This window comes from Pelophylax lessonae (assembly GCF_965119305.1).
Source record: "Pelophylax lessonae genome assembly, chromosome: 6".
In the NCBI taxonomy this organism is placed as follows: domain Eukaryota; kingdom Metazoa; phylum Chordata; class Amphibia; order Anura; family Ranidae; genus Pelophylax; species Pelophylax lessonae.
In genome coordinates, this window is record NC_138773.1 from 179,194,483 (window position 1) to 179,217,493 (window position 23,011).

General features: G+C 44.2%; 1 protein-coding gene across 1 annotated transcript in view; it reads left to right on the plus strand.

Annotated features, from left to right (window-relative positions):
* The window catches only part of LOC309557966 (MOB-like protein phocein), a 38,617-nt gene extending 20,325 nt beyond the window's left edge, over window positions 1-18,292 (plus strand). The window contains exons 5-8 of the mRNA XM_082260854.1: window positions 10,348-10,434; window positions 12,175-12,254; window positions 15,491-15,602; window positions 17,908-18,292. Of these exons, the coding sequence (XP_082116980.1) occupies window positions 10,348-10,434; window positions 12,175-12,254; window positions 15,491-15,602; window positions 17,908-18,039 (411 nt within the window). The 3' untranslated portion in view covers window positions 18,040-18,292. The remainder of the gene's footprint in view (window positions 1-10,347; window positions 10,435-12,174; window positions 12,255-15,490; window positions 15,603-17,907) is intronic.
* The last annotated feature ends 4,719 nt before the right edge of the window (window positions 18,293-23,011 follow it).

A 23,011-nucleotide genomic window follows, 5' to 3' on the forward strand; every position in this document is an offset into this window, starting at 1 on the left:
GGGCATGGTACAGGGGGGAGATGTCTGAGGCTGCAGACATGGTACAGGGGTGAGATGTCTGAGGCTGCAGGCATGGTACAGGGGTGAGATGTCTGAGGCTGCGGGCATGGTACAGCGGGAGATGGTTAGAGGCTGTGGACATGGTACAGGGGGAGATGGTTAGAGGCTGTGGACATGGTACAGGGGGAGATGGTTAGAGGCTGTGGACATGGTACAGGAGGGAGATTGTTAGAGGCTGCGGACATGTTACAGGGGGAGACGTCTGAGGCTGCGGACATGGTACAGGGGGAGACGTCTGAGGTTGCGGACATGGTACAGGGGGAGACGTCTGAGGCTGCGGACATGGTACAGGGTAGACGTCTGAGGCTGCGGGCATGCTACAGGGGGAGACGTCTGAGGCTGCGGGGCATGCTACAGGGGGAGACGTCTGAGGCTGCGGGCATGCTACAGGGGGAGACGTCTGAGGCTGCGGGCATGCTACAGGGGGAGACGTCTGAGGCTGCGGGCATGCTACAGGGGGAGGTGGTCAGAAGCTGTGGAGGGGTCTTACCTGGCCGTGATGAGAGGCACGCGCCACTGCTGGGCCACTGCAGTTTACTTTAGATTTAAAAATGGCGCCCCGCCGGCGCCATTACATCACTGCTGACAGAGAGGACAGGAGGCGGGACTGCTGATTACTTAGCTGAGAGGAGACAGGACGGAGAGGAGGCGGGGCGGAGGCGGGACGAAGTTCTTAGCTGGGAGGAGGCGGTATGCAGAGAAGACATCCTCGGGTCTGAGAGGAGGCGGGGCGGAGGCGGGACGAAGTGCTTAGCTGGGAGGAGACGGGACGGAGGTCGAGCATAAATGTAATAATGCAGAGCTTGCTGATTACATTTTTTCTCTACCTCCGTCCCGTCTCCTCCCAGCTAAGCAATCCGTCCCGCCTCCTCTCAGACCCGAGAATGTCTTCTCTCCATCCCGCCTCCTCCCAGCTAAGCAACCAGTCCTGCTGCCTCCTCTCTGTCAGCTGTGTATTAAATTTTAGAACACCGGCACTGTCACTGGAGCTTCGGCGCCCCTCCTCCGCCTCAGCTCGCGGCGCCTGGGTGCGATGCACCCCGTGCACCCGCCTCGGACCGGCCCTGCTGTTTTATTGAAACTATTACGATCACCGTGTTTGTTAGGAACTGACTTGAGATTAGTTAGAGGTTTGGACGAATGGGGGTTATATTTTGTTTTAGGCAATGCTATGTTTGGTACCTTGCTGAATAAAAATGCAGGAAAAACCTGTTTGAAATGTTCCTGGGTGTCCCTGCTGTCAATACCAGTTGAGCCTGTTCCCCTTACAGAGTATTTATATTATTGCAACAAAAATGTAATGCATTGCACACAGAACATTTTGGAAAGAAGACAGCTCAAATTCCTGATGCGTTCCCATATGTATTGTTGGCCTGATAAAGTAGTTTCACTACCTGATATTTAGAAGACATGAGAGCAAGGTACAAGCAAAAAGCAGTTAGTGTGGGTGTTGTAGAAGGGTTGATGCAGAATGCTACAATGTGACTAAAGTATGTCTCATACAATTCAGCACATTCCAGCATAATTGATTCTTCCACTCTGCTTGCCTCAAAACAATTTTTGCACTGGTCTGAATAAAAAGCTAAAGGGGTCTTAATTGGTTAATTGCTGTGTGGGGACAGATAAATCTGGTTGTCACTATGGATACCTGTCTTTCTTGTGCTAGCTTAGGATGGAAGTAAATCTAAGATCCTTTTGGTCTTCTGCATAGACCATTTAAAAGTGTTTTTGTTCAGTCTGTTTAATAAATGCAATAAAATACTTGTTGATTTTGCCAGAAATCTTGTGAGCTGATAACTGCCTGCGTACATAAAGGAGTTATCCGTATTTGAAGGTGATGAGGAGAGCTCTGTGTTCCTTGTAATCTATCAAAAATAAAATGGCCATAATATCAATTTAATGGGTACAGCTGATGACCTGCTTTGGAATTTAGAGCTGTGTTAGAGCTGTGTTGTCACGTCAAAGAGGAAGGTAGGAGTGTACTACATTTCTGGCACATCCACACTTCCTATGCTGTCTTTGAAGAATATTTAAAGGAGATATGCAGGCGAAGCTCGTTTGGCTGTACATCACTTATGGATCACAGGAGTGCAGTTTGTTCTGCTGATGTTCTGTTCTCTGCTGACGTCACAGAAGTTGGTCCTGATTACAGAGTCGGGAACGACCAGGGTCCTGGGCCGACACCCGGCTCAGCCTCTCAGAGAGCCGGCCGCTCCGCCCCCTCCACAGCCCAGCGCACCAGTGAGCGAGGTGGGGGCAGACCTGTCAGAACCAAGTGATCCGCGGTGTTTGATTGCTCCGTTCTCAGTGTAGAGGGGGGCGTTGATGCATCCACCTAGGTAAGTTTAAGTGGGGGGAACAAAAATCCCATACATCTTCTTCTTTTTTTTTTTTTTTTTATCTTTTATTTTGCTTTGACATTTACTTTTAAAGGAAATCTATAGTCTTCAAAGGTTCCTTTTTGTATGTTCAGTGTGTGAATATACAGGGGTTCGGTGTATCTTTAAGGTAACAAAAAGAACAGTATGGATGGCTAGAGCTATATTACTGGGGTGTGGAAGAGCAGATATAAAGTAACATTACTGCTTCTCAGTAATGCTGTATAGTCTGAATTATTTAAAAACCTAAAGCACATCTAAGGGCATGTTCAGACATAAACCTGCATAAAAATGCCAAAAAATGAATGTTCCTTTTGATGAGCGTTTATATGAATTTTTTTTTTTTGACCAACAATATACAAAGTTAGAAAGTAAACAAGCCAGATAAGTTACACACTCATAGGACAGAGCATTAATGGTAAAAACAGGGTTTGAAAGACATCAGATCCAGGGTTCCTGAGACACCATATTGGTCCAGGCTTCCAGTTTATCACTGGTTAGAAGAAGATACATCGCAAGAAGGTCGACTGAAAGGTGAAGCAAGAAAGCGAAGTGGGGGAAGGACCGAAAAGAAAAAAAAGGGGAGGGAAGGGAGCCCTGTAGTGTAATTACTCTGCCTAATCTGGGTTAGTGGCAAACAAGTCTGCATATTTGTCACAATAGGTAAATCGGGTCCAGCACAACTAAGTCTTTTTAAAACAGGCTTCTTGTTTCCTGGAGGGATAGCGTAAGCTCTTCCATCCTCCTAATGTCATTCACAGACCTGATCCAATGCCCCAGTCTGGGCCACTTTTAAGAGATGGATCACCAAGGAGCGACTGTATATGTGTTTAGAGAAGGAGCTGAGGTAAAGCAGGCAGGTTGCGGGATAATCTTCCAGAGGGAGTTCCAGAACCAGGGCACAGACATCCTTCCTTGACGCGCATTTTGAAACCCATTGAGCCATGGTTTTATGCGCATTAAATTACTATGCATTTTTTAAGTTCTTTCCTCTGACGTCACATCCTTTCCCTGTTTGCGAGTTGAGATGGAAAAAATAGAGAGCGACAGACTAACCTAATTTTTGTTTTGGAGAGGCATTGGCAAAAAACGGAATTTTTGTAAAATCTTACCTGTAAAATTCCTTTCTCTGAGTCCTCCGACAGTCGCCGCCTCTTCATATTCGTCACATATGGGGTATTAGACTTTGCTCCGAAGGAGTAGCTAGGCAACAGAATATGTTAACAATAAAGCTTTAACATATCCCACCCTCAAGGGGTGGTCCCCTCAGTCAATACCCTCCTACTTCCTGCAACCATATCTCAGTTTTAGTGGAATAGCAGTAGAGTATACATACAAACCCCAAAAGAGGGGCGGGGGCGGGGGCGGCGACTGTCGGAGGACTCAGAGAAAGGAATTTTACAGGTAAGATTTTACAAAAATTCCGTTTTCTCTTACGTCCTCCGACAGTCGCCGCCTCTTCATATTCGTCACATATGGGGACGTCCCAAAGCAGTGCAAACATGAGGGGTGGGAAACGCATCCGCGCCGAAAGGCAACGCAGTCTCCACATCAAAGAAAGGAACCTTACCAAAGGAAGGAAACCAGCTGGGCAACAGCAAAAATAAGTGCTCAACAGGAGCAACAACCCAGGAAAAGACAAAAAAACCAGGGGATACAAAAAACTATCCCAACAGCCAGGAGTCCCCAACAAGGGACCCTATGGAACAGCCGCACTAAGAACCTTGCGGCCAAAGGAAGCATCCGCCGATGCCTGAACATCTACTTTGTAGAATTTTGTGAAAGTGTGCACGGTCGACCAAGTCGCCGCCTTACACACCTGGGCTACAGAAGCCCCATGACGGCAGGCCCAAGACGTACTCAGAGATCTAGTAGAGTGCGCCTTCACAGGCACAGGGGGAACCTTCCCCTGCAAGGCATAGGCCTGTTCAATGGTCTGCCTGATCCATTTGGCGATGGTAGAGGCCGAAGCCGCCATGCCCTTCCGAGGACCCTCTGGAAGAACAAACAAGGAGTCCGTCTTACGAAAAGACTCAGTCGATTTAAGGTAAACCCTTATCGCCCGAACAACATCCAGAGAGTGCAATCTCACCTCCTTCGGATGTTTAGGCTTCGTGCACAACGAAGGCAAAACAATATCCTCATTAAGATGGAATTCCGAAACTCGTTTCGGCAGAAAAGAAGGATTAGGTCGCAAGACCACCTTATCCAAATGAACAACCAGGTACGGAGACTTGCAGGACAAAGCCGCCAGTTCCGACACCCTGCGAGCCGAAGTGATCGCCACCAAAAAGGCGACCTTTTTGGACAACATAGACAACGAGATCTCCCTGATCTGTTCAAAAGGAGCACGTTGTAACACAGATAGAACGAGATTCAAGTCCCAAGGGGGCAAAGGATCCCTCCTAGGAGGAACCAGATGCCGCACACCCTGAATAAAAGTGCCAACCAAGGAGTTGGAAGCCACGGGACGTTGAAACAGAACGGCCAGCGCAGACACCTGACCCTTTATCGTAGCCAGCGCCAAACGCTGATCGACACCCGTCTGAAGGAAAGACAGCACACGGGAAACCGAGTACGTGCGGGGTGAAAACCCCCTGGACTCACACCAGGCAAAATAGGCCTTCCAAGTACGGTAATAAACCTTCCCCGAGGAAGACTTCCTCGCGTTGATCAAAGTATGAACGACCTCTGGAGAGAGACCCTTCTCCTTCAGGACCTCGGTCTCAACAGCCAGGCCGTCAAAGCCAGCGACTGTAAAGCAGGATGGTAAATCGGTCCTTGAGACAGTAGATCGTCTCGAAGAGGCAGACGCCAAGGGGCGTCGACCGCCAGATTCACGAGGTCTGCGTACCAGGACCGGCGAGGCCAGTCCGGTGCCACAAGAATCTCCGTGCTGCGTTCCGAGTGTAACCTGCGAAGGAACCTGGACAGCAACTGAATCGGTGGAAACGCGTACATCAGCCTGTACTGATGCCACGGGGCCACTAACGCGTCCGACGCGTCTGCCCGAGGGTCGCGCGTCCTTGCCACGAACCTCTTCACCTTGTAGTTGAGACGAGACGCGAACAGGTCCACATCTGGAAGACCCCACTTCGCGCACAACATCTGGAAGACAGCCGGGTGGAGAGACCATTCCCCCTGATCCAGGGTCTGGCGACTCAGATAGTCCGCCTGCCAGTTCTCCACTCCCGGAATGTGAACCGCCGTTATCGCCGGGACATGAGTCTCGGCCCAAGACAGAATGTCGGCCACTTCTCGAGCCGCTCGGGCACTCCTGGTGCCCCCTTGGTGGTCGATGTAGGCCACCGCCGTGGCATTGTCCGTCTGCACCCGAACCGGGCAGCCCTGCAGCCGGTCCGTCCAGCGATGAAGACAGAGCCTTATAGCACGCAATTCCAGAATGTTGATCGGGAGGGAAGACTCCCCCCTCCGACCAGGTCCCCTGGGCGGACAGAACGCCCAGAACACCACCCCAGCCCGACAGGCTGGCATCCGTGGTGATTATCGTCCACGAGATCGGACGAAACGACTTGCCCCCGGACACCAACGGGGACTGGAGCCACCACAGAAGGTTTTCCCTGGTGCGATGACTCAACGAGATCTGAAGATCCAGAGATTGAGGTCGCCCGTCCCACCTGGACAGGATCTCCGCTTGGAGACCCCGCGTGTGAAACTGCGCGAAAGGAATCGCCTCGAAGGCCGAGACCATCAATCCCAGACATCTCATACCCGTCCTCAGAGACGAGTGTGGAACGTCCCTGAGGGACCTGACTTCCTCCTGAAGAGTCCTGAGTTTGTCTTCCGGCAGGAAGACCTTCGCCTGCACCGAGTCCAGTATCATTCCCAGATAGGGGAGACGAACCGACGGACTCAGTGTCGACTTTGGAACATTTATCGTCCAACCGAACTCCTGCAGAGTTTGCATTGTGACAGACAGGTCCTTCTCCAGACCCTGTCTGGTCGCAGACCGAACCAGAATGTCGTCCAGATATCCCAGGACAGAAATGCCCTGGGCTCTCAATAATGCCAGAACCGGTGCAAGCACCTTGGTGAAGACCCGCGGAGCCGAGGCGAGCCCAAAGGGCAACGCCACAAACTGGTAGTGATCCTCCGCAATGGCAAATCGAAGGTACCTCTGATGACCCTCGAATATGGGGATGTGAAGGTACGCATCCTTCAAATCGATGGAGGCCATGAATTCCCCCGGAACCAGGGCAGCCACCACCGAGCGCAGGGATTCCATGCGGAACTTGCGAACCCGCACAGAGCGGTTCAGAGCTTTCAAGTCCAGAATCGGACGAACCTTGCCCTCCTTCCTGGGCACGGTGAACAGATTGGAATAAAACCCCCGAAATCTGTCCCGATGAGGCACCGGAACCACCACTCCCTGAGCCCTCAGGTCCCGCACCGCCAGGTGCAGATCCCGCAGGCGCTCTGGAGACAGTTGAAGATTTGAGGGAAAAAATCTGCTCTCCGGCCGAGAGAGAAACTCGATCTTGTAACCAGATCGAACGATTTCCAGAACCCATCTGTCCCTCACACGGGCCAACCAGGGCTGAAGAAAACCGAGCAAGCGTCCCCCCACCCCAAAACTGGGTGAGGGCGCCCCTTCAGGCCGAACTGTTATGGGCCGCAGGTCCGGATTGACCGGACTTCTGTTTCCCAGACCAGGGCTTCTTCTGAGAGCCTTGGCCCTTGAACGGTTTGCCCTTGTAGTGCGGCCGAAAGGCACGAAAGGACCCCTGAGGGGGGCCGAAAATGAGCATGCTTCTTCCCAGAAGCCCCCTTAGCCTTGGGGAAATGGGGCAAGAGAGTGCTCTTACCCCCGGTAATCCCCTTAATCAACACATCCAGGGACTCCCCAAAAAGGCGAGACCCATCATAAGGCAGATTGGCTAAGGTTTTACGTGAAGATTGGTCCACCGACCAACATTTCAACCAAACCAGGCGGCGAGACAACACCGCCACGCTGTGCACACGCGCAGCCAACGGAATCAGGTCCAGGTCCGCATCACACAGATACATGACACCCTGGTGGATCTGATCCACCATATCCAGGGTCGCCGCCGAGGCCGAATCGGCCACTAGGACGCGCCTAAGCATCTGCGTCCAACTTGCGATCGCCTGGGCCGCCATGAGAGAAGCAAACAGAGCCTTAAGCATAGAACCCGTAACAGAATAAGTATGACGGGCAAGAGACTCCAGTCTCCTATCCGTGGCATCACGGAAAACAGGGGATCCCTCTGCAGGGATCGCAGTGGCTTTGTTCAAAACCGCAATAGCATGATCCACTGGCGGAGGCACACACCACCGTTCATCAGTGGCAGGCGAGAAAGGATAACGCAGCTTAAATTTACTTGGTACCGCAAAAGGCTTGCGCAAATCGCGCCATTGGTCCTTAACAGCGCGCTGAAAATCAGCATTGCAGGGAAAAACCTGCGGCGTCCTGCGTTTTCTCTGCGTCCCATAAGCCGCCAAGGCAGCCGGGGGACACACCTCGTCCTGCAAACGTAGCGTCTGCTTAATGGAAGCAATCAACTCATCCATGATTGCAAGCTCTTCAGGCGAGCCAGGGGGAGAATTATCAACCCCCTCAACTTCAGCCTCTACCTCAGACCCCACTAGATCAAGAGAGGAGCGGGACCCCGATAGGGGGGTCCCTGCCAGAACAGCCCCATCACCTTCACCCTCAGAATCAGAGGACAGAGCAACTCTGGGCCGTTTAGTAGATTGAGCAGCCACCAGCATTTGCACCTGTGCAGCAAGGCCAGCCACAATAGTGGCTAAATCCCCCCCTGGGGGGGAAACAGCGGTCCCCTGGCTTTCCACCAATACTGTGGGAAACTTGCCCTCCTGAGAATCCATTGCCCCTGTATGCCAGACAACCAAGGGTTAACTGCCCCCTTACAGCAAGCGCGGCAAGCGCAGCCCACCGCACCACACTCAGGCACAATGAGACCCCCACAGGGAATATACAGACTGAATACAGGCAATGGAACACAGGAATAGAAGGATAAAACCTGAGGAGACTCCGCTGCTGCTGCTGCCTCGATCGGTGCTTCCAGGAGAGAGGAAGTGATGCTGCCAGGGCGCTCTATGTAAGCCTATGGAGGCTACAAGAAAATGGCCGCCGTGCATGTAAACCATGCGGCCGGAGCGGGCGCCGGTAAAATGGCGTCGTTTGGCGCCGAAATCGCCGCTCCACAGTGCATAAAATCACACACAATTTTATCCCATTATATGGATACATGTTAGATCGCCTCAGCGATCGCTGTATATGCCCCAACATGCCATTAAAAACATGCCCCACAGCACACAGCTCCTCACACTGCCCAGCCTGACATACTCAGTGTCATACAGCTCCCCCCCCCCCCCTTGCAGCCCACAGCATGCAGCCGAGAGATAGGGAGACAAGCAGTGTGATTAAAGGCAGGTTACACAGTCCCAGACTGAGACCCCCCCCAGACAGACAGGTCCCCACATAGATACACTTACCTCACATGGCGTGGGGAACCCGCACAGGCGAACAAGCCGCTGCACATGAGGCAGGGAGAGTCGCAAGTCAAGACGCACACAATGGCGGTTCAGAAACCGCACAGCGTCCGGTGAGGTAGCCACCTCACCAATCATCCCTGCACCGAACAGGGATGGGTCGTTCACTGTGCCAGGAGCGTTACCTGGCTGAACGCTCGATGGCAGACCGGGAAGCCACTGACCCACGACCTGCGATCAGGGGGATCAGCCCGAGACCCAGTCCGCATGATCCTCTTCGTCCGAAGAACTAACTAATGCTGACAAAAATAACAGCTAAATAAAGGTAGAGAGAAAACTCAAACAAAATATTAAAAAGAAGAAAGAGTCTGGGACAAAAAGTCCCAGCACAGAGAGAGCCAGCCACTCCTGACAAGCTAGACATTAAAACTGAGATATGGTTGCAGGAAGTAGGAGGGTATTGACTGAGGGGACCACCCCTTGAGGGTGGGATATGTTAAAGCTTTATTGTTAACATATTCTGTTGCCTAGCTACTCCTTCGGAGCAAAGTCTAATACCCCATATGTGACGAATATGAAGAGGCGGCGACTGTCGGAGGACGTAAGAGAAAGTATGTCTAGCAAAGCATTGTTAAAGGAAAAGGAATTGGCAGCACTCCGGGTTGAGTCAAAATCCAGATTTATTGACTGGACATCCAAATAATGACAATCGTGAGTCATCAGGCAATTACACCACCTTGAGCAGTGAGTCCTTGTCTGTTCAATAGCAAAGCATTGTGATGGCGCTAGTTATAAATGGCGCTATTGAGGGCCTCAAACAACCATGAGAGTAAAGGGAAGTTTGGGACCTTATACCAGGATTTATAAAGTGTTTTTGTTCTTCCATTGTGGTAAAACGCAGGTCAATGCAGTATGTGTGAACAGGGCATAAACCTGAAATGTAATATGGCTGTATTGGTTTTGGTTTTCTTTTTCCTTACTTTACTTTTTTAACTTGATTATGCAAGTAACACCCTTCCTATCTTAGGGGTGATAATTCTCACCTTACTATATCTGGACAGCAAACCATCAAGACTACTGGAACTTCTTCCTTTCCTTTTCTAACAGAGGGGGGTTGGGGGTGTTTAGTCATCAGAAAATTGTAAATAGGAATACAGGGCAAGCAGAGAGCTCAGGAAGCTATTGGCTGACAAGGTTTTTTACAAGATCAACTAATCTGTTATGTGAACTGATCAAACCGATGTAACAAAACTTTTGATGGTATATTCAATAGATCAAAAGGGAAAACGTAAGAGAAGTTATCTGTTGTGGTTTAAATAGAATTTTATAGATCCGCTTGTGACTTCGAAGTGGGGTGATTGCAGAGATTTCTTCAAGTTTGGCTCAATATGTGGGTTTTATTTTCATTCTATAGGCTGAATGTCATCCAGACTCTTGCACCCAAATGACAGCAACAGAACAATGGATATTTCTTTGTGCAGCACATAAAACACCAAAAGAGGTGAGTCTCAATGTTACTTTACGGTTTTATCAGGCAAAATGCTTTCAAAATGACCTAAAGCAAAACTGAAGTAAGGCTCCACTACCTAGTAATACACTGACCTGGAGAAAACCTGATCCAATAAAGTCTAAATATGTATGTGTGTATATATATATATATATATATATATATATATATATGTATATGTGTGTTCCTGGTTACTGACACTAGGCAGAGAAGTCAGAAAACCTGCCCCTGAGCCTGCTCCAACTCAGTAATGTAAAGCCGTACATCTATTCTTACAGGTTCACTGAAGCAATTTCTACATGTTTTAGGGATAGGCAGTACCCAGTGTGCACACTGCATATACTGAAATATCACCTTGTTGTGACCCCATACAAAGAAATTAAGGGTGCCGCTTCAGGCACTAGTAGGTCCTTAAAACCCCTGGAAGAGAAAGAGCTTGTCTCATCTCCGTAGAAGTCAACGAGGAAGGAAAAGAAAGCAGCCTCATCCTAGACTCCCTCCAGGCCACACCCCTGAGATGCTTCACCCCATTCACAAGGCTTAGTCATTGGACATGTCAGGGATGTGGCCTGGAAGGGAGTTGAGGCTGCTTCCACTCTTTACATGGGGGTGTTTTGTGTGATGTGCAGCTGCTGGGACTTTTCCTTTCTCAATATCTTTGCTTACTCATCACAACTACTACATCTCTGTACAGGCTTCTTTTTGCAATGCTTGGAGAAAATGAGTAAGTGTGTTGCTTGCACCTCCAGAAGCATCGCCTCTGACACAAAACTCATTCTGATTATGCTTTGCATTGGCTGACAGACTTTAAGCTAAATAATAAAAAAAAAAAAAAATTTACATGTATCTCTTATCGAGGATTGGTGATATCCATAAAAGTCCAGTATTAAAAGAAAATGTAGTGCGCTACACGACTACTGCTAATAAAACAAAGAAAAAAAGGTGCAATAAACTGGAGTTGATGCTTTTTGTTGATAAAATTATCACTATTTTAGCCGACTAAAATACGACTAAAACGAAAACAATTCAGATGACTAAAACACAGCTAAACTAAATTGCCATTTTAGTCAAAACACTATGACTAAGGCTACATTCACACCTGAGCGTAGCGTTTTAGCGCGATTTTTACCGCGATTTTTACCGCGATTTTTGTGCAGGCGTTTTTAGATTGAATAGAGACCAATGGAAAACGCCTGTAATCTGCCCAAAAAGAAGCTCAAGTACTTTTTTGAGCGTTGGGCGTTTTGCTCACAGCGTCAAAACGCTCAGATGTGAACAGGGGCCATTGAAATTAATAGGATTTGTCTTGTTGGGCGTTTTGAGAGCTGATCCTAGAGCAGAAAAACTCCCCAAAAACGCCCCAAAACTCCTACATGTGAACGGAGCCTAAAACTAAATCGAAATTTGATGTTAAAATAACACTGGTTCTATATATCACAACGACTAAATCTGTGCCTGTAGTGCAAACCATAGTGCAGATGTTCAAACCTTAATACCATAAATAATAGCATGTTTTTGATTTTTACTCCAGGAGCATAGGAGTTTGGAAAAATGTTTAAATAATGCATTACAATTTAACTAAACCCATTAGATTTTAGTCCACTAAAATGTACTGGAGGTTTTAGTCAACTAAAAGAGCAGATCCTGCAAAAAATGCTTTTTATTATTACAATCAATCTGATTTTTTGATTTTAAGTGTTTAAGCAATCATTTTTTTGTTGTTTTGTGTCTTAGTGTCCTGCCATAGATTACACAAGGCATACACTTGATGGTGCTGCATGTCTCTTGAATAGCAATAAATATTTCCCAAGCAGGTAAGTTTGTATACAAAATGGAACAAGTTCATTCATTTTGCCCTCAAATGTTACTGTTAATACACAGAATGAGCTGGCGGTTGCAGTATTTTAATCTGAGTAGGTAAACAAATATGACTGTTTAGTTTCACTTCCATGCAAAGACATTTGCGTAGCACTTTTCATTTGTAATCCGTAAATGAATTGCTTTGACATCTGAAGGAATAGGAGTCTGTTAAAGGAGAGGTTCACCTTTGGGAACATGTAACTTGTGCTCAATGCTGCAGCTGCCGCTGTGCAGAGCCGTGATAGTTCATTGATTCTTCCTGTCAGGGTATCTGCTTGTCCGTACGGGATGTACAGGCACAGATACACTGACAGATCTGCAAGAGACCTGCATGGCCACTGGTGCAATGCTTTACAGGCTTAGCGGAGCTGTCGGTAGCGGGGAAACTGATCCGGTCCTCTCAGGTCCTAGGCAGGAAGTCGAGTGAGGGCAAGATTGCCCCCACTCGACTCTATGGCCTTGGAGGACCGGAGCGACGTCAAATGTCGCTTACTCCCAACAGCCTTAAAGGGCTCTTTTTTTTTTTTTTTTTTTTTTTTTTTTTTTTTTTTTTGTTGCTTTTAATTGAAGATGTGAGATCTGAGGCCTTTTTGACCCCAGATCTCACACTAAAGAGCACCTGTCCTGCTTATTTCTATTAAAAGGGATGTTTACATTCCTTGTAATAAAATAAAAGTGATCAAAAAAACTTTTTTTTTAAAGGGACTGTAAAAATAAAAGGTAAAATAAATAAGAACAAAAAAAATGTAAAGCACCCCGTCCCTCCGAGCTTGCGCGCAGAAGCGAACGCATACGCAAGACACGCTCACATATGTAAACGGAGTTCAAACCACATGTGAGGTATCGCCGAGGTCGTTGGGGCGAGATAATAATAGTTTTAGTCCTGGACCTCTATAACTGTACATCTGTACATCTGTAACTCTTAACTTGTAACCTATAGAAAATTTTAAAGCATCGCCTATGGAGATTTTTATGTACCAGTGTTTGTCGCCATTCTACGAGCGTCCACGATTTTGAAGCATGGCATGTTGGGTATCGATTTACTTGGCGTAACATTCTCTTTCACATTATAGAAAAAAGTTGGGCTAATTTTACTGTTTTCTTATTTTTTATTTCAAAAACGTTTTTTTTTCCAAAAAAAAAATTGTAAGACAGCTGCGCAAATATGGTGTGACATAAAGTATTGCAACAATCTCTATTTTATTCTCTAGGGTCTCTGTAAAAATATAATGTTTGGGGGTTCCAAGTAATTTTCTAGCAAAACATACTGATTTTATCTTGTAAATAACAAGAGTCCGAAATAGGCCTGGGCCTTTAAAGCGGTTGTATCCCCTGTGTAAAAAACAAAAAAAAAAAAAACCCTGCAGGACAATGACATAATGTGCTAGTATGCATTGCTATATGAAATCCCTTAGAACGAAGCCCCCACACGGTCGCCCGGACACTGCTGAGGGAGCTGACATGTTCCCTCTGCGTCTCTTCCCGGTTCGGCGGCTTCGGCGCTGTGAGTGGCAGGAGCCGCGATGACGTCATTCCCGTGCATGCGCGTGGGAGTTCACTTTCTGGCAAGGAGCTCTGAAGGTCCGGCAACATACGCCAGACCTTCAGAGCGCATGTGCCGCTGGTGTCAGTGGCTGCATGCAGGGTGAATATCTCCTAAACTGTGCAGGTTTAGGAGATATTCATTTTACCTACAGGTAAGCCTTATTATAGGCTTACCTGTAGGTAAAAATTAGAAAGCGGAGTATACTACCACTTTAAGTGGTTAAAGAAGACAATTTTAATTGTTTTACAGTTCTATAAAGTACTTTTGGGAGAGGGTTTTCAGCATCTTTTTTAGTTTTGATTAGAATAATACTGGATACAGTTTTTCAGTAAGTCAAGCAAGTTATATATAGGCACACTGGCTACCATCTGGCAGCACTCCACAAAACAGGGACACCCCTTAGGAAAGGGGGGGGGGGGTGACCCATAATTTAGAATTTGTGTATAAGGTGTAATGAAAGGGCCAAACAAGAGTCCACAAGTTTAATGATCAAATGAAATTCAATTATTTGTAGTCAGAGAAAACAGCCAACACATTCTGGGGTTAAACAAACTCCCCTTCATCAGGGCTCAGGCTGCTGTGAAGCATGAGAACATTTTCTCATGCTGCACAGATCCAAGGACAATGCAAACCATTATGAATCACCCCTGGTCATTATATCATGCCAAGAGTCCCACCGCTTGGAGTACCTGAGCCCTGAAGAAAGGGGAGTTTGTTTTACCCCCGAAACACTGTGTTTTCCTACTATGATCTAATTGTATTTCTAAAAGTTGTGGACTCTTCGGTACTTGCAAATGCAAATTTGTCTGTTTTATACAGATATCTCTGAAGTGCCATGTTGCATTTCTATGGTGAAACCTAAAACTAATAAAAATATTGAACATAAAAATGTGACCCTTGGACATTAGAAAAAAGGGAATATGTAAACCTAGACCTATTCAATCAATGTGTGTATATGTGCTGGCATCCCAAAGCCTTGGATGTTTGGCCCTTTAACCCTCATTTACCCTCATGTGATTTGACAGTTCAAAATTGCATGACAAGGCGCACCCTATTTTCAGCAATGGAAACCGTTTACATTGTTGCGACTCAAAGTTTCCTGCACTACTTTTCTTCAATTTCATTGTGCTGTTCATTGACTTCTGTTAAATTAAGTTGCAAGCTGCAATGAAATTGTTGATCCAAATCGCACTGATCTACAGCTTTGAAATTGCACTGAAGTAGCACAATTTTAAAGCTTTACGGTTGTAAATCAGGGCTTACATTAGACTTTATTAATAATCTGATTTACCAGTTCCCTAACTACATAATTGTAATAGTGCATAGGGCTGTAATCACGGGTATTGTCTAATGTAATTCAGCTTTAAATTTTGTTTATTTATAAGGGTTGCCCAGAAAATGGTTGCTGGTTTTTCTCCTGTAGAGAAACTACAGTAATCTTTAGTATGACTCATCTAGCAAACTGTTAGAAGATGTGAAGAGTTTGAGAAAACAGTTGTTCATAGTCTAACTATAACTTGGGTTTTGTAGGTGTAGACCTCCTATGTAATGCCAACGTCCCAGAAGCAGTGGGGAGGCTGTATGGATAATATGTCTGTGTATAAAATCGCCTAGAAAATAAGCTTCTTAATGTTGTTTCCACAGGGTTAGCATAAAGGAATCATCTGTTGCCAAACTAGGATCAGTGTGTCGTAGGATTTATAGAATATTTTCACATGCTTATTTTCATCATCGACAAATTTTTGATGAATATGAGGTATGTATTCGACAATCTTCATTTTATATAATCAACTTCTTTGTACTCTTCATATTCTCTAGTTGTATATGAATGGAGCCCGAGTGAAAAAAATGGCAACCCAGTATTCTTTTGCATACATCTCAGCTGGAAGCAGACCACAATCTTGATTATCTTTTCAATTGTTCTTATAGATGCGCAATAATTTTGCACAGAGCGGTTTCTTACCTCCTTTTTGGTTGTCCCCTGCTGGCGCTCTCCGCTCATCTTCTTCTCCAAGTGCCCTCATAGCAAAGATGCCCTCATAGCAAGCCCTATCCTATGTGGGTACTTGTGCATGCGCACTCCCTAGCTTGGCTGTGTGTATTTAAAGACACACACAGTGCCCACCGCACTCCCGCCTCACAAAATTTAGCTGACAGCAGCAGGAGCCAATGTCTTCACTTTTCTCAGTGAAGCCTGTAAATCCAGGAACAGTGGAGAGCAGGACTGCTGGCGGGGACAGGGCTGGATTGAGAGAGGTGTCATGTAAGTGTTTAAGGGTTTGAAGGGGAAGAAGAGCTTTGGGAAGGTTTTTTTTACCTTAATGTAGAGCATGAATTAAGGTAAAAAATGTTTTGCTTTCTAACCACTTTAACATGTATTACCTTTTTTTTTTTTTTTTTTGCAGTAAAATTTGGGAAAACTCCCACTATATGTCTGTGTTCCTCTTCACACCGCATACCTATATACATATATATATATATATATATATATATATATATATATATATATATATATATATATATATCAACATTTTTCTTCCCTTTTTAAATGTTTCTTAGACGAAACTGTGAGGGATATTTCTTTGGCATTCTCCTACATCCTGGAAAAAATATTTAAAATAAAAACTGTTCGTTTTTTCGGCTCCTTTTCATTGCCCTGGGACCGACAAAAAGATTTGATCAAATAATATGTCAAAATAATTAGAAATGGTTGAATATGTTTTTCCAATCATTGATATATAGGGGACAGACAAAATATTAGAAATGCCTAATGTTAAAGTCCTTATAGAGGCCACCTTTGCCTTCATAAGGCCTCATGCACACTGAACGTTATCAAAACACCATTAGGTAGCTGTAGAGGGTGTTTTTTTAGCTTTTTTGCAGTAGCGTTTTTTAACTTTTTTCAATTGTAGCGTTTTTTTAGCTTTTTTTTTTTTAGCTAAACTATACTCCCAGAAAAGCTCAAGGCTCAAAAACTTAGATAAACGCTGAATAGCCGCGTTTTACAGCATTTTTAAGCTTTTATTAGAGCGTTTTTACAGCTGAAAAAATCCTCCTCTGTGCATGGACACATAGGGTAACATGCTGGTGAGTTTATTGGCTGTAGAAAAAAAAACATCTAATGTCAAAAACAGCAGCTGTAAAAACGTCCATTGTGCATGAGGCCTAGAATGCATTTATGGCACGTTGACATGCAGTTTGACGCATTTCTTTTGAATTCAATGTAAAATGCATCTGAAAAAAACAAAAAGGTATGTTTTGACCTCGGGGCCCATTCATACCAGGGTGGTCTGATTCGGTCTACTAACTACTAAGTACTATTAAGGAAGCCCATTAATTGGAGTACACTCCAAACAGATTACACCGCAATAGATACAGGTGCGTTGGAGTGCCATATAATTTATTGTTCACTGGTCACCTTGATGCATGTTATTCATCCCCCCCCCCCCCCCCCCCCCCAATAGAACTGCAAGTCAAACACCAACAATATGGACTTCATTAGCTATGAATGTTGCTCTTGCAGTTCTGTTTGTGGTTCAGTTAAACTGGCCATATACTGACTGAAATTCACGCAGTTCAGCATGGACTGGATGAATTTCAATCTGCGGGAGGCCATCTGTGCTTGACAGAATTCGATTGGTTGATTAACTTCTGTCGAAGGGACGTACTGGGAAATGTTTCTCATTCAGCGTTTGCTGCTTCTGATTAGTGTATTCTGACAGTGGCTGGTAACACTGTTGGAGTACTTTGTGCAGGCAGGGGGATTCATGTAAATGAGATGGATGGAGGAATCTGTTGGCTTTATTTTGTTTAATCTGCTGAACAAAAAATAAATTAACAGTATATGGGCAGCTTTACTTTCCTCCTCTTTCATGTGTTTTTTTTTTTTTTTTTTTTTTTACAGCTTTTATAGTTTTAGTTTTATTTTCCAAAAAGGTTAAACTGGGACTGAGAAGTTACATTTGGTGAAAAGTAGATTTTTGTGGTTTTATTATTATGCACTGCTGTATCCAAAGTACTAGATTATGATGTTGCATTATGTCTTTTTTTTTTTCTTTTAGAATGAAACCTTTTTGTGTCATCGGTTCACAAAGTTTGTGATGAAATATAACCTTATGTCCAAAGATAACCTGATTGTTCCTCTCTTGGATGAAGAAGTGCAAAGTTCTTCTGCCAGGGAAAGCGAAGCATAATTCTATTCATGTTCAGATAATCCAACATGAACTCATTGTTGATGAATTGATACAACTATTAACAAATCTGTACTGTATATATCTTTTAAATCAAGAAAACTCAGTATCTTGTCTTCTAGTGCAGTAGTTATCAGCCTTTTCCAACTTTCTTGAAATATTAGGGACTGCTTTTGTTGTGAGGTTTTTTAAGCTGCAAATATTTTTTTGTTAGGATATTGATCACAAGCAAAATTATGTTTTATCATGTTGGGAAGAAGCAAATATGTATTGGTTAAGTACCTTGTAGTTGTGCAAAAAGGCACAAGTATTGTTAAAGGGATGTCCTGTAAAGGTAATAGAAAATGTATTTGCAGAGCAAGTGTTTTGAGCATGTTTAGGCTCTAAAATTAGATGCTTTTGCAAATATAGCCTGAAATAATTGGGATTCAAACTGTTTTATGTCCTGTTTGTGTTTTTGTCAATGCCAGATAATTGGTCTATAGGACTAAATTACTAAGGCAGTTTTAAAGGATATGTTCATCTTCGGGAACATGTTACATGTTCGACCTGTTTTTGGGTTTGAAACATGTGACATGTTCCTGCTCCTGCAGTGGCTTGGCTTTCTGAGCCCTCTGAGTGACAGCAGTACGGGGAGAAAGTACCCGCACTAACTGTCACTTTTTGAAAAGAGTGTGGTCGTGCAGGGCTCCGCTCACATGGCCATGTTATTCATTCAGAGTTCTGTGAATGACTGATCTATAAATAGTGACATCCTTTGTGGGTGTCAGCTTATAGTTCTCAATGAACCACTACCTACGGCACTGTAGATCGGTTAAGTTCTAGGTAGTTCATTGATTCTTCCTGTCTGTGTAACTGCCTGGCCGTACGATGTACAGGCAGACAACTTACACTGACAGTCTGCAGGAGACCTGCATTGCACCCATGATCACCCAATACTGGTGAAATGCTTTCCAGACTCCTAAAAAAAAAAAATAGTAAATACAAATTTTTTTTACCTGCAAAAAATGTCCATTTATTTGTTTAATTTTTAAAGGTGAACTTTATCCTTTAATCTCACTACTGAAAGATTTGACTACTTGTTAAAGGTCACCTCATTAGGCTTGAGCTACACAGAAGTTTTTCACTAGCTCATTTGTGCTACTGAAATGGCTAGCGATTAATAGCTAGGAATAGCAATTGATGCTAACACAGATGTAGCAAATGGCTCCCTGTGAAATAAGCTACACAAATAGCATGTAGTGGTGATCGGTTTTGCATAATTCCACAAGGCTATAATCATGTGCAGTCGATAACTACAAGATGCTACTGCATGCTACTTGTGTAGCTTACTTAATAGAGAGCCCATTGTTCCATCTGTTAAGCAATCATTAAATAGCATTAATGTAGCCTAATCAGATTGCTAGCAAGTGGTTATGCTCTTAGCAGCGTGTGTAGCTTTTTAGCCTTTGAGTTCCAAAGCTTGCATTTTTTTCGGTAGACCTTAAAAGGCATAACTTTGACAATACTTTTTTATCGCTCAATAGTATTTACCGTTACATATTATGAAAATACTATAATATTTCATTTTAAATGGAATGTTTTAATATTTCACAAAAAGTACTGTAGCATGCAGTGGATTGTCTTCTGTTACAGATCCTGTAATTGTGCATCATTTATAATAAATATTTTATTTAGCAATTTTTTTTCTCAGCTCAACAGAGTGTTCCGGGATATTATTTTTAATAAAATGACTACATAATATATGAAGTGCATTTAAAAGTGTTGGGTTAGTGTTCATTTGGGGAAAACTACATATACAGTTCTATTCAAAATTATTCAACCCCCACTGAAATTGATTGTTTTGGCCAGTTTGACATCATTCAGTCATCCTGCTTACAATTAAATTAAAGAGGCACGTGTAGGTCAGACAAATATAACAACATTTATAATGAAATAACCACAAATGTCTTTTTTGTGCTCACATCATTATCAGTTTTATTCAACCCCAAGTGACGTTTAATCTTAGTACTTAGTACAAAATCCTTTTACAGTTATAACAGCTTTTAAATGTGAAGCATAGCTTGACACAAGTGTCTTGCAGCGATCTACGGGTATCTTCGCCCATTTGTCATGGGCAAAAGCCTCCAGCTCAGTCACATTCTTAGGCTTGTGCACTGCAACTGCTTTCTTTAAGTCCCACCAGAGGTTCTCAATCGGATTTAAGTCTGGCGACTGTGATGGCCACTCCAAAATGTTCCAGCCTTTAATCTGCAAGCATGCTCTAGTGGACTTGGAGGTATGCTTGGGATCATTGTCCTGTTGAAAGGTCCAACATCTCCCAAGCCTCAGGTTTGTGATGGACTGCATCACATTGTCATCCAATATCTCCTGGTACTGAAGGGAATTCATGGTACCTTGCACACGCTGAAGCTTCCCTGTACCTGCAGAAGCAAAACAGCCCCAAAGCATGATTGACCCCCCGCCATGCTTCACAGTAGGCAAGGTGTTCTTTTCTTCATATGCCTTGTTCTTCCTCCTCCAAACATAGCGTTGATCCATGGGCCCAAACAGTTCTAATTTTGTTTCATCAGTCCACAGAACACTATCCCAAAACTTCTGTGGTTTGTCCACATGACTTTTGGCATACTGCAGTCGACTCTTCTTATTCTTTGGAGACAGCAAGGGGGTGCGCCTGGGAGTTCTGGCATGGAGGCCTTCATTACGCAGTGTGCGCTGTATTGTCTGAGCAGAAACTTCATTACCCACATCTGACAAATCTTTTCTCAGTTCCTCAGCAGTCACACGGGGACTTTTCTCCACTCTACGCTTCAGGTAGCGCACAGCAGTCGAAGTCAGCATCTTCTTTCTGCCACGACCAGGTAGCGTTTCAACAGTGCCCTTTGCCTTGAATTTGCGAATGATGCTTCCTATGGTGTCTCTTGGTATGTTTAACATCTTTGCAATCTTCTTATAGCCATTGTCCTTCCTGTGAAGAGTAATCACCTCTTCTCTTGTCTTCCTGGACCATTCTCTTGACTTCACCATGTTTGTAACCACACCAGTAAATGTCTAGAAGGACCTGAGTATCACAGTCATTTTAAAGCTGCCTAATTGGTGCTTATTAGGCTTTATTGCTGCTCCCTGACATCCACAGGTGTTTTCAATACCTGATTGAAAACACTTCAATGAACCTCTGTTCTTCAGAGTGGTAGTCCTTTAAGGGGTTGAATAATTGTGTCAATGAAGAATTCACAAAAGAAACATTTACTACTGTATTACAAAACCAATTGATGTCATTTTAGTTGCATATGGTTCTTTAAGAAGTCCTTGTAGGATTTCATTCTGAATACAATTACAAATGTACACTAAATTCCCTAAAACCCTTTACAGCATTGGGGGGGTTGAATAATTTTGAATACAACTGTATAGAGCACAAGAGCAAATTAAAAAAAAAAAAAAAATAGCAGTTGAATGCTCTATAGTACAAAACCTGGGTCACAATCCAAGTAATCCAGTCTTCCCAATATACCTAATTTATACACAGACTAACCTTGCCTGGATCCTTCCATTCAAACACACTTTGTCCACCTAATAGACCTTATCATAGAGAGTTGGAAGCAGTGGCATATCATGGGTTAACAGTCTTTTCCACCAGAATGTATGTATATGTAGCCCTGCCCCCAAGGGGGTGGCTTATTGCATGGGTATCCTCTTCACTTCTTCGGGCCCGAGCCTGCTCCGACCTAACTGACACTATTTGTTCTGTCATTCAGAATGATTGAGACCACAAGGATTGCAGTGAAGAATCAGTTTACTGCTTTTGACTTTTGAAATAAACAAGAGTATACAAACAGAATCAAAGATAATGCAAATGTTGCCAAGGACGTAGATCCTGAATTCCCAACCAAAGATTTAGCTTTAGTTCAGCACCCAGGATCTAGAACACAGGCCGTACATGCATACGCAAATAAATGCGTATGTATGCTAGAAGACTGCGTTCAGCAACAATAAAGGCAACCCAGGGACATCCACTGTATATAATCACCACCTCCAACATCCAAACTTGATTACAGAAATCCACATGAAATGAAAAGACCCGATCCTCTTATGGTATCTTGATGGACCGTCAACCTCAGAAGTAAGGGGAGACACCAAAAGTGAACAGGCCCATAGTGCAGTATCCTCAGTTAATTTTATTGATAAAAGTTAAGGCATGCACTCACCAAATGTAGAAATATAAAAACATGTGAAAACACGAGTACTGGACAGCGTTCCTCCGGTAATAACCAAGAACATGGCCGACCATCGACTTCCGGGTGTGACGTAGATGACGCTTGGCCAGCTTCTATCAACGCGTGTCGTCATTACGTCTTCAGGGGGCGTGGCCAAGTGTTCGCGTCACATCCTTTTTATAGTCACAACTCACAGGGCTGGGATTAAAGACACCTGCGTAACCATCGCAGGATCCTCTAAACCAGAACCAGCCATTACATATGCGCTCCACCGAGAGGAAGTATGCATAGCCAGCCCGTTCCCGGAACTGGAATGAGTAACAAAATGAATAAATAATGAATAATAAATAAAAGCTTATATTTTGGTTTTATTTGCATTTTCCTTTTTCTTCTATATTTATTTTTATTTCTTATCGTTTATTTGCACTTTTTTATATTTTTTATTTTTATTTCTCTTTTTTCATCACTTTTTTTTCATTTTATTTGTATTTTCTAGTAGAGTGTGTTCTTTTTAAACTTTTGTATTTGATTTTTTGCAAGGATCTGTGTATCTTTGTGTAATATTTTATTTGTAAACAATGCTCCTTAAGACTTCCGTGTGAGACGTCCTTTCAAATGTTTATTGGACTTTTCAGCACTCCAGGTTGAGTCAAAATCCAGATTTATTGACTGGACATCCAAATATGACAATCGTGACAAGGTAGACGCGTTTCACACACTGACTGTGCTTAATCATATAATCAATAATGATTAAGCACACA